This window comes from Miniopterus schreibersii, assembly GCF_964146895.1.
Source record: "Miniopterus schreibersii genome assembly, chromosome: 2".
In the NCBI taxonomy this organism is placed as follows: Eukaryota; Metazoa; Chordata; class Mammalia; order Chiroptera; family Miniopteridae; genus Miniopterus; species Miniopterus schreibersii.
This window is the reverse complement of record NC_138102.1, coordinates 11,806,497-11,819,655: the sequence shown is the minus strand read 5'-3', so window position 1 is coordinate 11,819,655 and position 13,159 is coordinate 11,806,497. Positions and strand designations below refer to the sequence as shown.

Sequence of the window (13,159 nt, the reverse complement as noted above, 5' to 3'; positions counted from 1 at the left end):
TTTCACTTTTATTTGGCAGAGTCTGCTACTTTTTAACTCACTGTATTCTTTTCTTTTGCAATTTATGTTGTATTTTTCCCCTTATGGAAAAAAAAGGTAAATTCCAGATGGTTACTTTTTGTTTATTTGTAAAGACAATTTCTGCCTTTTGGTTTTCCCCTCCTAATTAGTAAGCCAGATGAGTAGATGCAATTGCAATATACAAACTTTGTAGGAAAAAAACTAAGGAACAACAGATGGAGTTTGATGTCATAGGTTATAAATTTATATTTACTCTGAATAACATTTTTCTCCCTATTAGTAGTGTTTTATTTTCTCAGTATCTTATTTAGGGAAGAAAAAAGAACAATCCTAAGTAGTCTATGAGAAAAAAAAACTATAAAAAACAATAAGAATTGTCCTGGCATTTTAATACAGAATCGGTGAACTAAGAAGAACTTACATAATACTTTATGTTTCCCCAGTGAAAATTTATTTCCCTTTCATTTATTTTTCATTCAGTTATGTTTCAGTGCCTGATGCAAATAAGATATTTGCTATTTACAAGAAAGGAGACTGATAGGAAAATAATTATACTGCGGTGTGACCGATGCTGAAATCGGTTCTTGGAAGCAGGAAAGGAAAGAGCAGCTGGATGCCTAAAGTAGTAGAACTGACTTTTCAGCTCCATTTTGCTACAGTGGCAAAAGGAGTTCCCCTGTTGGAGAATATCCCAGCAGGAGACACAACAGGCACGAAATCATAAAATGAGAGAGAGTGTTCACCGGTTGTGAAGAGATTTGGCTGGGAATGGAATTGTAAGCATGCCTTGCTAAGAAACTGGAACCTTATCTGAATTCACCAAGATACAGTCTCCACATGCCAGTGAGTACAGGACGCATGGGTCATTGGATTGGCTTTACTGCCAACTACATGAACTGTGGCCTGGCCTGTAATTCCCTATATCCTTTAAGTTCTGAGATGTAAAGGAAATGACATAAATAAATATCAGTTGGAAGTAAAAGTGCTAATATAAAAGGCAAAGGCTATACTAGCAATAAATTAAAATATACATATATATTCTTATACAGATCACATTTGAGAAAACATTTGTTTTCCATTTATCATGGAGTGTTTGACTCTGCATTTATTTTCAACCTGAGATAGAGAAAAATGTTTCTTTTATTTTAATGTGTTATATCCAAGAAAAAACATACTATAGGAGAAAGTTAATGATGGATGCAAGTTGAAGCTAATTTTAGATTTAGATCCCTTAAAGTCTTCTGTAATGTGCCAATCTATTTTTCAACATCTGTTCTCATTTATCTTTAAGTTGGCAATTGTGATTCTCTTCCTAGGAGCAACAGTGATCCTAACATTATGTGCAATTGAGAATGAATTATAATATAATGCAAATGCATTTGTTATTAGTTCGGTAGGATGCCCAGTGCCTCTGGGTATTGTATATAATTTACACAAATAGTAGCTTCTATTTTATGTGGGATCATGTCAGTATTTTGACTTTTTTAAGCAATAAGATGATGATTGGCAGGCTCAGCAGAGAAACTGTGGAGTCTGCAAGTAAGTAGCTGAAATATATATTGCTATGATGTTAATACAAATGTGCATAATAATACATGAACTAGACCAGTGTGTGTGTGTGTGTGTGTGTGTGTGTGTGTGTGTGTGTGTGTGTGTAGGAATTAACAAGCTCAGAACAATACAAGTGTCAGAAACATTACAGTTTATCCACTATATTTACGTCTCTTACATTCTTTCAGTGTTAGCGCTCTTCAGTAAGGCACAGCCAAATGGCTATAGCCATCATTTTAAAGGCAGAAAAGCATCTCTTATTCCAGAGTTAGACACGGAATCTCCCAGATTCCTAGGGGCTTATTAGTTATTCAGCCCTCCACCCAATGAAGGAAGCCCTACTCTTCAACTCTCACAGATGAGCATCTAGCTTCTTCCTGTGTCTAAAAATTAATCTTTCATCTAAAAATTTTTATGTTACAAATGTGAATTTTTTCTCAAATGTTAAGTATTACGTAGGCTTTTTTTAAATCTAAAACTTTTGTTTTCTTTGACACCATGGAACTTAAGCTCAATACATCTCAATAGTCAGAGGTCTTAAGTTAAAAAGTTATCTGGTGAATTTAAAGCCATTTTAGTTTAATTCTTATATCTTAATTACAGCCATCAAGTTTAAAGTAGGTTCACAGCTCATTGCTTGATACTTTTGCAAGAAACATTCTGAGGATGAGATCATACTTTCTGACCCCACATCATTCTAATAAAATATTTTACCTTGGAGTTATACACAACCTATGTCTAGGCATCTCTTTGCTTTAAAATTTCTACTTAAGGGTTGTATGTCCAAAGGTTTACGAAGTTTTATATTTCTTTATTTTCTAGTAATAATAAAGCTAACGTCCTCTCAGAAATAGATATATAGTTTATGTATCTTTGATACTACCTAAAATTCTCCGTAGCAGGGATTGGCAAACCCAGCAAGGGCCAAATCCAGCCTATCTACTTTCTTTTTAATATAAATAAAGTTTTATTGGAACACAACCAGAGCTGTTTGTTTATGTATTGTCTGTGATTACTTTGCACTACAACAGCAGAGTTGAGTAGCAACAATACACCGTACAGCTGGCAGGGCTGAAAATATTTACTTTCTGGCCTTGACAGAAAAAGTTTGCAAGCTGTTGCCCTTTAGGATATAAATAATAGAAAACAAAAACCCACAACCTCATTACCCCAAGACAGCTGCTATTAACTTTTTCTTTCTCTGAATTTCTCTTCTTTCTTGTTTTTAAAAATAAGAGATTATGTTGTTTAACTACAGATAATTTTACACAAAATTATCTTCTGCTCAGTTTAAATACAGACGTTGAAACAGTTATTTGCCCTTTTACTCCTCTTTTGTTACCGTTTTCACCTCACCCTGTGATATCACCCACCTTCATGCTTTCTGGGTTTGCCCCTTTCGCTCACTAGTTTTGTGCTTTAAACAAGTTACTCAGACCTCTCTGGGCTTCAGTGTCCTTATTTGTAAACTGAGGATAGTGATAGATGTCAAAGAACAGTGGCTAATGGGTAAGACAGTAAACGAAACATTTCTGTCCTCCTTGGGGCCCACATTGTAGAGGTGGGAAAAAGACAGTAAATAAATGAAAAAGAGAATCTGAAATTGCCTTCAAAGCCATGGTACAGAGACAAACAAGGCAGGATGAAGGAAGTCGAGAGGTGGGTGGCTTCTCTGACCAGATGCCACCTGAGCAGAAACCTGGAGGGAGGGGGGGAGGGAGGGGGGGGAGGGGGGAGGGGGGGAGGACGGGGATACCTGGGGAAGAGCCTCTCACGCAGAGGAAGAGCAAGTGCAGGGCTTCCAGGCAGAGGGGCCTTCTGGTCGGAAGAATAGCAAAGGGGGGCGAGAGCCGTAGTCAGCGGGTCAGGGTGCAGGTCAGGGTGCGGGTCAGGGTGCGGGTCAGGTGTGGCCTTGAGGCCGTTTGGAGGCCTTCAGGTTTACTCTGACGAGACGGAAAGCTAGTGTTCTGAGCAGAAAAATGACGTAACTTTAACGACATTAGATGACTGTTTAGGGGTATGCATTAATTTCATAAGTGAGAAATAACCAAAATTCATAAAGAAAAAGACTAACAGCTTTGCCACGTTAAAATGAAAACCTTCAAAACAATTTAAAAGTCAGCAGAGCGAGTCATTATCGTGGCAGGGGGAACCACACCTGCAAGTCCACAAAGCTCAAATAAAGCACCTTATTGATCCCAATACATCAAGGCCTTTGCCAAGACACATTGTAATAAAACTATCAAAAATCAACAATAAAGAATCTTAAAGGCAGCCAGGGAAAATAAAGTAACCTATAAAGTAACCTATAAAGGAACTCCCATTTGGCTATCAGTGGACTTTTGGCAGAAACTCTGTAGATTAGGAGAGAGTGGAATGCCATTCAAAGTATTGGAATATAAAAACTCTCACCCAAGAATACTTTATCCAGGAAAGTTATGCTTTAGATTTGGAGAGATAAAGACTCTCCCAGACAAGAGCTGAAGGAGATCACCACCACTAGACCTGCCTTGCAAGAAATGCTGAGAGGAGTTCTTTAAGATGAAATGGAAGGATGCTAATTAGTGACAAACAAAATCAAAGGATACAAAACTGTGATAAATTTGATGACTACGGTTAGATAATTATACATACGATTAGTGTATTAACCACTTAATTATAGTATAAAGGTTTAGGGTAAAGAGCATTAAAATAGTAAAAGCTACTTAACACCTTGTCCAGTTATTTAACTTCTGTAAGTTTCATTATCTTAGTTTATAAACAAGAATAAAACAGCACCCACCTCACTGCATTGTTAGGGGCTTAATGAGAGGAATCCTTGTGTAGTGCTTAGCCCAATTGTCTGCATGTAGTTCTTTCTCTGTTTTCTTCTAGGAATTTTATAGTATTAGATTTTATGGTCAAGTCTTTGATCCATTTAATTTTGTAAACCATATTTTCCCCAGGAATAGAAAATCATTCCACTTTCCCCATGATCTTATTAATGAAATTTTAGAAGCTACTTGGCAGATGAAGTCATAAAATAAATATTTTTATTTATAATATCTACATAAGGTCATTTTAAAATGTCATTTATATTCCATATATTTGCAAAAAAAGGTCATAGTTAAAATATAAATGTCTGTATTAATTTTTAGTAAGTCAAATATGTATAATTAAATGTGTAGATTAAAATTTATATGTGAATAAAAAGGGTGTTGCCAGAGAAAGATGAAAGGGGAATCCTAACTTAACTCATTAAGGACTTATATCAGTCACATCCGTCCGCTTCAAAGAACTAAGCCTTAGAAATTACCTACATGTGAACAAGTTGAATGATACAAGCCTTTAGTTTTTTCTGTCACTATTAGCAATGACTTTGGACTTGGAATTTATGTCGAGAGCCTGTTCAAAACACCTTAAGAGTAATGAACCCCTAAAGTCCATAGGTTTATCATACTGGTAGCATGAAACATTCATTCAGGCCATCACTGTATGGCTGAAACTCAAGGAAGTTAGTAATTATCTAAATTCTACTGGTTTTCAAACTGTGTACCCCTAAAGTTTAGTGGTGGTATATGTATATACGTGTGTTGGGTGGGGAATTGGGGGTGAGGTGGGGGGTGATGGTATTGCACAGGGCTGGTAGTGGCTTTTTCTCCTGTTACATGTGGCTTCTGACCAAACTTGTTTGGTTTTTATGCTGAATATATTTTAATTTTCTATGATTGCCAATGTAATGTGTCATTGTGACTCTTAACACATGCCTGTATGGATAATGTAAAATGTCATTCTTGGTTTTGAGAGTCGACATAAATCATATGTGCTGTGAAAGTCCTGAAAAATCTCACAAGGTTTTAGGTTATGTATTTTAAAAATTAAGGTAGATTTAAACACAAAGAGTGATAATTTTCTTTTATAGGAAGAGAATGAATCGTATTTACCTCTGTGTGCCTTGGTAATTTAAATATTCTGGAACAGAGCACATTGTGTTCAGATCCAGAGAAATTAGTAGATTTTATTTGCATCTATTTCTGCTGTTTCCTTGACAATTACTCTAGATGCTGCTATCACCATGGGGATGGTTCTTCTAAACGAAGCGGCAACATCCAAAGGAGATGTTGGAAAAAGACGGAGTAAGTCTCTGAGTTGGTATTTTTGTGATTTTGTTTTTATACTTCAGATTCATTTAAGTCAAATGGGAAATATAAAAGTCCTTTGCAAACAAACTTCTAAAGAAATGTTCTGGTTTGAGGAAGGTTGCAGTGTTTTTTACTTTCTTCTATTTCTTGGATGTGTGCAAATAAAAATGTGTTTCTTGCAAATGGGACTGGGTGATTTTCCATGGAATTGCGGAGAAAGGAGAGCTGCTCTCCACCCCTGCTCCGGCCCATCCCCATGCGAGTCAGGTATGCGTTTCTGGACCCTTCTTAAAACCCAGAGTTTGTGTATGAGGAACATACGTGCCTGAGAAAGATGAACAGTTCATTAAGAAGTTTAAGGACTAACAGTGGACTAAAAAGTTTAAAATGAAAGACTTATTTTCTTTATGGGATTGTGACGCGTAGTTTAGTACATCAGTGATTTCTAAATATTTAAGTATCTTAAGTGTTGACTTGTTTTGCTGGAATATACAGTTTAGTTTCCCGCTTTTCCACGATGTTCTCCATACACCATTATAAACCACACATTGTTTAGTTACGCATTGTACAGATCTATCACTTTATGATATACCTTTAGAATAAGCAATATGACACTCTTGGGATTGACAAATAATATTTAGGACAAATTCTTATGTGATGGTATATTTATCATATGTCCTGTCATATCAGGGAAAGTAATAGAAATAAATGTGTATTAATATTTTAATCTCACAATGTGATACTGAGTTTATAAAATCACTACTTCCAACTTCCCTCTTGGTAGATATTTTTATGTATAATTCTCCAACCCCAACCTGCTGTCAAATTATTTATTTGTGTGTGTGAGAGTGAAAGTGAGAGAGATGGGGGTGGATATATTTTTAAATTATTCCTTTTTGATCCTAGTGTGATTTTTATTTTTGCTATATTACAACCACTGATCATTATTGACCAGGTCAGAATGCTCCTGTCGTCACGGCATTGTCTTCTTACAAGTACGTTGTCTGGGTGGGCAGCAGAGGTTCATTTAGTAATGACTAATTCCTCACCACTCGCTCGAGTCCTCTTCCTGCCCCGGTACAAGTACTTGAGTTGCATTGCAAACATTGTTTTATGTGATCGTGTATTTCGAGCCTCATTTCCCACTGAGCATAACCAAATGAGGCTGCTAAGAGTGGCACAGGAAGGGGAAAGCTTTCTTTTTAAAAAAAGAAATACAAAGGAAAAGAAGAGTTTGACGTAAATACTAACTGTGGGGAGGCATAAAGTAAAACGTTGGGTGCCGTCAGACTGCTGTGAGAGTTGTCAGTGTGCTGCACCCAGAGCCCGGTGTCTGGCACACTTGGATCGGCTACCATTTTTTTAAAAGTGTTTTTCATCTCCTGATGCCGAGCACCTTCTTTTTTTCCTCATTTCCTGCCAGTGTTCATTTGAAGTTCAGCTGTGTGGCTGTGGTCTGAAAGGAAATGTCACAGAGGCTGCCACTGAGTGCCGGGAAGCGCTTGTGATGTAATTTGTACTCAAAACGGAGAGAATGTTATTCCTGGAGTTGAATGAAAATTGACTGTGTGATTTCTAGGATTATAATTAAACCTTGACTCACTCGTATCCTAGAAGAATTTTAACTCTATATAGAACGTTATAGTCATAACGAGCTTGAACTTTCCTTGGTTTCCTTTCTCATTGTGTTTCTTACTTTTCTCATGTTCCTTTTATAATAATTGCAAGTATTTTTTAGTGTTCAAGTATTGTGTAAATGTCTTAGTCTTAAGAAATGTTTCGATGTTTATTAAGAGACAACTCTAATTTCTACTTATTTATAGGCCAGATTTAAATAACTTTCAGTTTCTTTAAATGTACTTGTTTTCTTTTATTCTAAAAATACCTGCACTTAATATGCTCAGATTTTTAAGCATTTAAATTTTACAAACATATCTATGCTTTACTAATAGCAATAAATCTTGTTGAACTAGATATCCAAAATTATATATGCAAATGTATTTGCATATTTTGATTTTATGTTTTTTTTATAGATATACAATATATAGATTTTATTACTCATATACTTTAAAGTAAAATCTTCCTAACCATAATAAAAATGAAAAGTAATTTTGCTATTGTTAACTTTCCTTGGACAAAGTAATATTGAAAGACCATCGCATAGCACGTTCTACTCTAACATAAGCCCCCTCCCTGTTCCACTGTTAGAACAAATAAACAGTTGTACTTTGACACTATTATCTGCTATTTAGGGGGATTTTTCTTCCCTTTGACTCTCACAGAGTCCATATTACAGTAAACCCTTGATTTTGCGGACCTCGATTTAACAGACAGCATTTTGGTCCATATGTCGTATGAAAATTAACACCCTGTTCATTTACAGATGCTTTAACCAAGATTTGCGTATAATTAAATTAACAAGTTATTTTGTTGTTTTTAATTCACTGTTATTTTTAACAAATTTTAGCCCAAATTTTCCATATGTTGGAAAAAAACACTGGTAATTTCACTGACATACATAAATATTACATATCTACAACTAGAATCTTCATATTTAAATCCAAGAGTCACTGTTCGTAAACAATGCTTGAGATTGATTAGCACGTGATCACACCACGTGGCGCACAGTAATTGGTTCTGTTGTCGCCCAGTGTGACTTTCTGCAGCTTAGTAAGTACAGCGGCCTATATCCCACGTGCACTGAGCCACGCCCCAGCCGTGTGCATCTGTTTACTGGCAGGTACTGGTGAATGCATGCATTTACTATAGCCATTCATTATAAATGTAAAATTACAGTAATACATACAGAAAACTTTTCTGTGAAATTAAATTTTTCATAATACTTAATTTTAATTACGCAAACATATCTATATAAGTAAAAACAGGTAAGCTAACTAATTTCTCAATTCTTTAACATACACATTCGGAAATTATATAACGGACTTTCGGCTTTAACAGACACCCTGTTGCTGAAATAGTCCATTATATTGATGTTTCACTGAATCTCACTCTCCAAGCTTTTATTCTTAGCTTTCTATACACTGGAATGAATTATTTTTAAGTAACAGCCTTTTACTGATGCAATAATCTAAAATGATATTTTTCATAAATATTGCATGGCCCTGAGAAAGAAATTATATTTAACATTCCAATAGTGCACATGTCTCTGCTAATATAGCCAACGCTTCATAATGCAGGGCTGGTAATTTTGTTTGTGGTTTATCGCACATTTTGTTTTTTTATCCCCCTGGGGCGTCTTAGTACTTGTAGGATCTCTCTTAAGAGAAGAAAACCACCAGAAGACTTAGGTCAGTCACTTGGGTTGTTTTCATACCCAAAATATACATTTTCATCGAGTGAGAGGAATGTGGGAAGTAATGAACACGTTGCATTTGGGATTATCTGACTTCGTGTACCTGTGTGTGCCTGAATTATTAAATGTAAGTACACTAATTCCCAAGTGCCTTCGGACACGGAGACACTTGGGCTGCGTGGGCCGAGACTAACGGCGTTTTCTGTCTCCAGTTATTTGCCTGGTGGGCCTGGGCCTGGTCGTGTTCTTCTTCAGCTTTCTCCTCTCCATATTCCGCTCCAAGTACCACGGCTACCCCTACAGGTAACGCCCTCACCCTGCGCCTGCTTTCCCTCCGCGGGCGCAGGAAAGTCGGAGTTTCAGGACTGATGTCAAGTAACCAGCTCATTTGCCCAGAGGTTTTAAACTCAGTTAAGCAAGTTTTTGAGCACCTGCTGCGTATTCAGCATAGATTATACGAAGGAGACATAAGGCACGGCCCCCGTTCCCATGGAGAGTCGTTTTACTGTAGAGAGGGGGGCATGTGTACATATATGTATGTGTGTATATACATATATATATAAATATATATGCATCTACATAAAACAAAATGACTTTTAAGCTTTGTTGAATTCAACATTTCTTTTTCTCTTGGTTTATCTATCTGTCATGATTTTTACTTCATTTGCAATTTTTTCTCATATAACCCACTGTTAATTGTTTAAAAAACTTTGCATCATATTTTGAATTCTGCAAAGTTTCAGCTTTTTCAAATAAGAAAAGCCAACTTGAAAGGGAAAATTAAATGATAAAATAATCTCTGGTCACTAGAGCTGTCATAATGAATATCTCACAAGATTTCCAGCAACATATCGTCATGATTGGAGGTGGGAAGATGTTGAAATTTTATTCTGAAACCACGCCATCGTAGCCAAACTTTAGACTTTTACTAAAACACAATACAGTCGGCGAGCCAAATTATACTTGGTCATTTTATGAATTAGGCACCAGCGTCCTTCTTGAGCGCATTCCTTCTTCTGCTTCTCTTGAGAGAGTAAATGCTCCGCTTTCCTTTCTCTAGGGAGTCCTTCCAATAGCTTCACCCACCCTCCTCTCTAATGAAGAAGTCAAGGGCCTGTATTTCCTTTTGCAGAGATCTTGAAAACTGCTGAGTTAGTACAACTAGTGATATATTCGTAGAAAATAAAATCTCATCCTACCTTACAGCCTTCCCACATGTGAACTGGGCAGTTATCTTAAGAGACTGTTTTACTGGATGGTGGCCGCCTGCAGTGCTTGGCCTTGCCTCGGGGAGGAAACTAACCCAGGAGCTCTAAGAGGAGGAAGACTCTTCAGCCCCACCTCGCTCTTTTCTCATGTGGGTGGAGGCTCATTTCCTATTCTCTTTGTCCCAGACCCATTACAAATAAATGCTCTAAAGGAATGGAGGAAACGTGAGTAACACGTGAGCTGTGGGATCATCTGCCTTAAACCCCGCCTGCAGGCAAATGAATTTTCAAAGGCATAGCTCCGACTGCAACAAGAGTAATGAAAAGGGCAAGTAAAGTCTCCAGTTCTTCATTTTGTCCTTGACATTAGATGACCAGCTCATTTTGGTTTTGAAAGTATGAACTGATCAGACTAATCAAATCGAACGTTCTGCATACCCAAGAAAGATGATGTTTTTCTCTTTCCCCTACCCCAGCACTGAGAATCATGGTTCTGTATGATTTGAGCCTTAGTTTGTAAACGAGTATTTGTATTTCCTTTAATTTTTTAAATCTAGGATGCCAAAAACACTGAAAAAAAAAATCCATTTCAATCTACAGCACTTACAATATGCCAAAGAAAAGGCATCCCTATTTTTGTTAAAGGTGGAGTACAGGAAGGGGTGATCTGAGGCAGCCAGTGGGGGGAGGTAGAGCGGGAACCCTAGCTTTCCTTGTGTATCATTACTAATCATTCCGCATCTGCACTCCTCTGACAGCCATGTAATGAATAGGAAAAGGAGAGAAATTAAGTTTTTACTAGTTTTATTGAATAACGTTACATTTGACAGCACTGTTTTTCTTATGCTTTGAAGAATTTTCTTCCACTTTGTACTTTTTCTAAGGAGTAGTTGTCATTTAATATAATTCTCTCCAGTATGCTAGTTCTTTCCAGGAGTGCACAGACATAATCACCCAGGAAGCTTTCAAAATACATATTCCAGGCCTCACCCTCAGTATACATAAGTGAGCATTTCTGACCCACAGTCCACGCTTGCTTACTTTATGTCTCTATGAACGTGGAGTTGAACGTCCTCACTGCGTGGCCAGTCCCACTCCCTTGTCAAAGCCCCACCAGGCTGGACGAGGGACTGGCCTGCCCTCAGCAGGCCTCATGGAGCTGGAAATGTAAGTGAAATCGGAGAGAGGTCAGAGATGGAAGTCAGGTGCAGGAGTGGCTGTGGATGTGAAATTTGACCTAATGGAAGTGAACAGAGCCTAGCAGAGACGCTGGGGAAACGCGGTGTGCTGAAAGCTTGGGGCGTGGCAGGCAGGGCCCTGGCATCACCGCTCTCCTGAGCTCCATCCTTTTATTGTACAAGAAATACTGCGGATACACGGAGCTACGTCCGTAATTATTTCCAAGCTAATTTTTCATTCTTTCTTCACAATTTTGGATCCTGTTTAATCTACAACCTTTAGTTTCTTCTATATGGAGTACTCTTTTACATTTTCACTTATGTTTTGTCTTAAACCTCACAAAACCTTAAACACGTATGCCCTTCATGTTTTCTCAATACATCACACTGCTATTTTCTTGTCATTCTATATGCCAAAGGGGATAAAGCCTACTGTCAATGTTATCCTACTTCATAAATCTTCCCCGCATTTTATTAAGGTTTTTTTCCTAGTGTCAATGTTTCACACCATCACTCAATGCTCCCAGATTGCCTTTTAAGTTTTAATAATAAACCCCCTGATTTAAATCCCTGATCTGCTTGTTACTAGCTGTGTGCCCTTCAAAAAGTTATTTAACTTTTCTAAACCTTGGTTTTCTCATTTGTAAATGGAAACATTTTACATATTTCTTGCGCTTATTGTAAGGATGAGAAAATGCCTGTAAAATCACTTGGCACGTTGCCACTACATAGTAAATGGCACATAGTATTAATTACTCAAATATTGGATGCTAATTATTATCATTAGTTCTGATGTAAATATTTTAAACTCATTTATAGTTAATCTGCTTTTTTCTAACCAGGATTTTTCTTTGCACTGAAGGTTAAGTAACTTGTTTTATATTTGCATGATTGAGTTGAATGAAGAACAGATTTTTCTCTGAACCTTTGGATGAATTTAATTGGACTCCCGAGTTTCGTGAAACATCAATATTAAGAATTTGATCTAATTACCAACTGAGCCATAGTTCAGAAAAAGAAATGTTATTGCAGTGCTAGCACTGAATTTATTTTGTATATTAACTATTCTACAATATGATTTTACTAGCTATGTAACAATTCCATTGTGTAAATCCCCTCAAATTTCACTGTTTTTGAAGTTTGGTTCCATCTGTCTCTTGTCTTCATTGTGTCCTGTGGTTGTGCAGGCTCCGCTGCCACTGTGAGGGCCGGGCCCAGCCTGCTGCCCCCTCTCGCACGCCACATAAACTAAGACTAGTTTTCACATCTTTAAATCATGGAAAAAAATATTTTGTGGCATGTGAAAATTTATATAATTTCACATTTCAGTGTCTGGGAATTAAATTTTATTGGTGCACAGCAAGGTTCATTTGCTTATTTTTGTCTGTAGCTACTTGTCAAACAGCTTAGTTGAGTAGTTCCGACAGACTTACAGACTTCCAGCCCACAAAGTCCAAAATGTTTGCTTTGTGGCCTTTTACAGCCACACTGAACACCCGATGTGTTTTCATGCTTTGGTGCCTCCTTCGCCCAGGCTGCCATCTCTGAATTCTGCTTTTGCTCAGCCAGTTTTGCTTTGCTTGATTGCTTTTCTTTTAAATTTATCTTTATTGTTGAAAGTATTACAGATGTCCCCTTCCCCTCCCCCACTGACCCCCCTGTGACACTTTGACTTGCCATCGTATCAAGTACGTCACTTATATTTCACTATATCCATGTCTTTCTCTCCTCGGGAAAAGCAGCCTAATGTCCATGATTTTCAATTAT

At 37.3% G+C, this 13,159-nt stretch overlaps 1 protein-coding gene across 2 annotated transcripts in view; it reads left to right on the top strand.

Moving 5' to 3' along the window:
* The window catches only part of TUSC3 (tumor suppressor candidate 3), an 89,747-nt gene that overhangs the window by 73,252 nt on the left and 3,336 nt on the right, over positions 1-13,159 (top strand). The window contains exons 8-9 of one of the 2 annotated variants that reach the window (XM_081130318.1): positions 5,613-5,687; positions 9,219-9,309. In XM_081130318.1, the coding sequence (XP_080986444.1) occupies positions 5,613-5,687; positions 9,219-9,309 (166 nt within the window). The remainder of the gene's footprint in view (positions 1-5,612; positions 5,688-9,218; positions 9,310-13,159) is intronic. The other variant, XM_081130319.1, reaches the window with a different exon arrangement.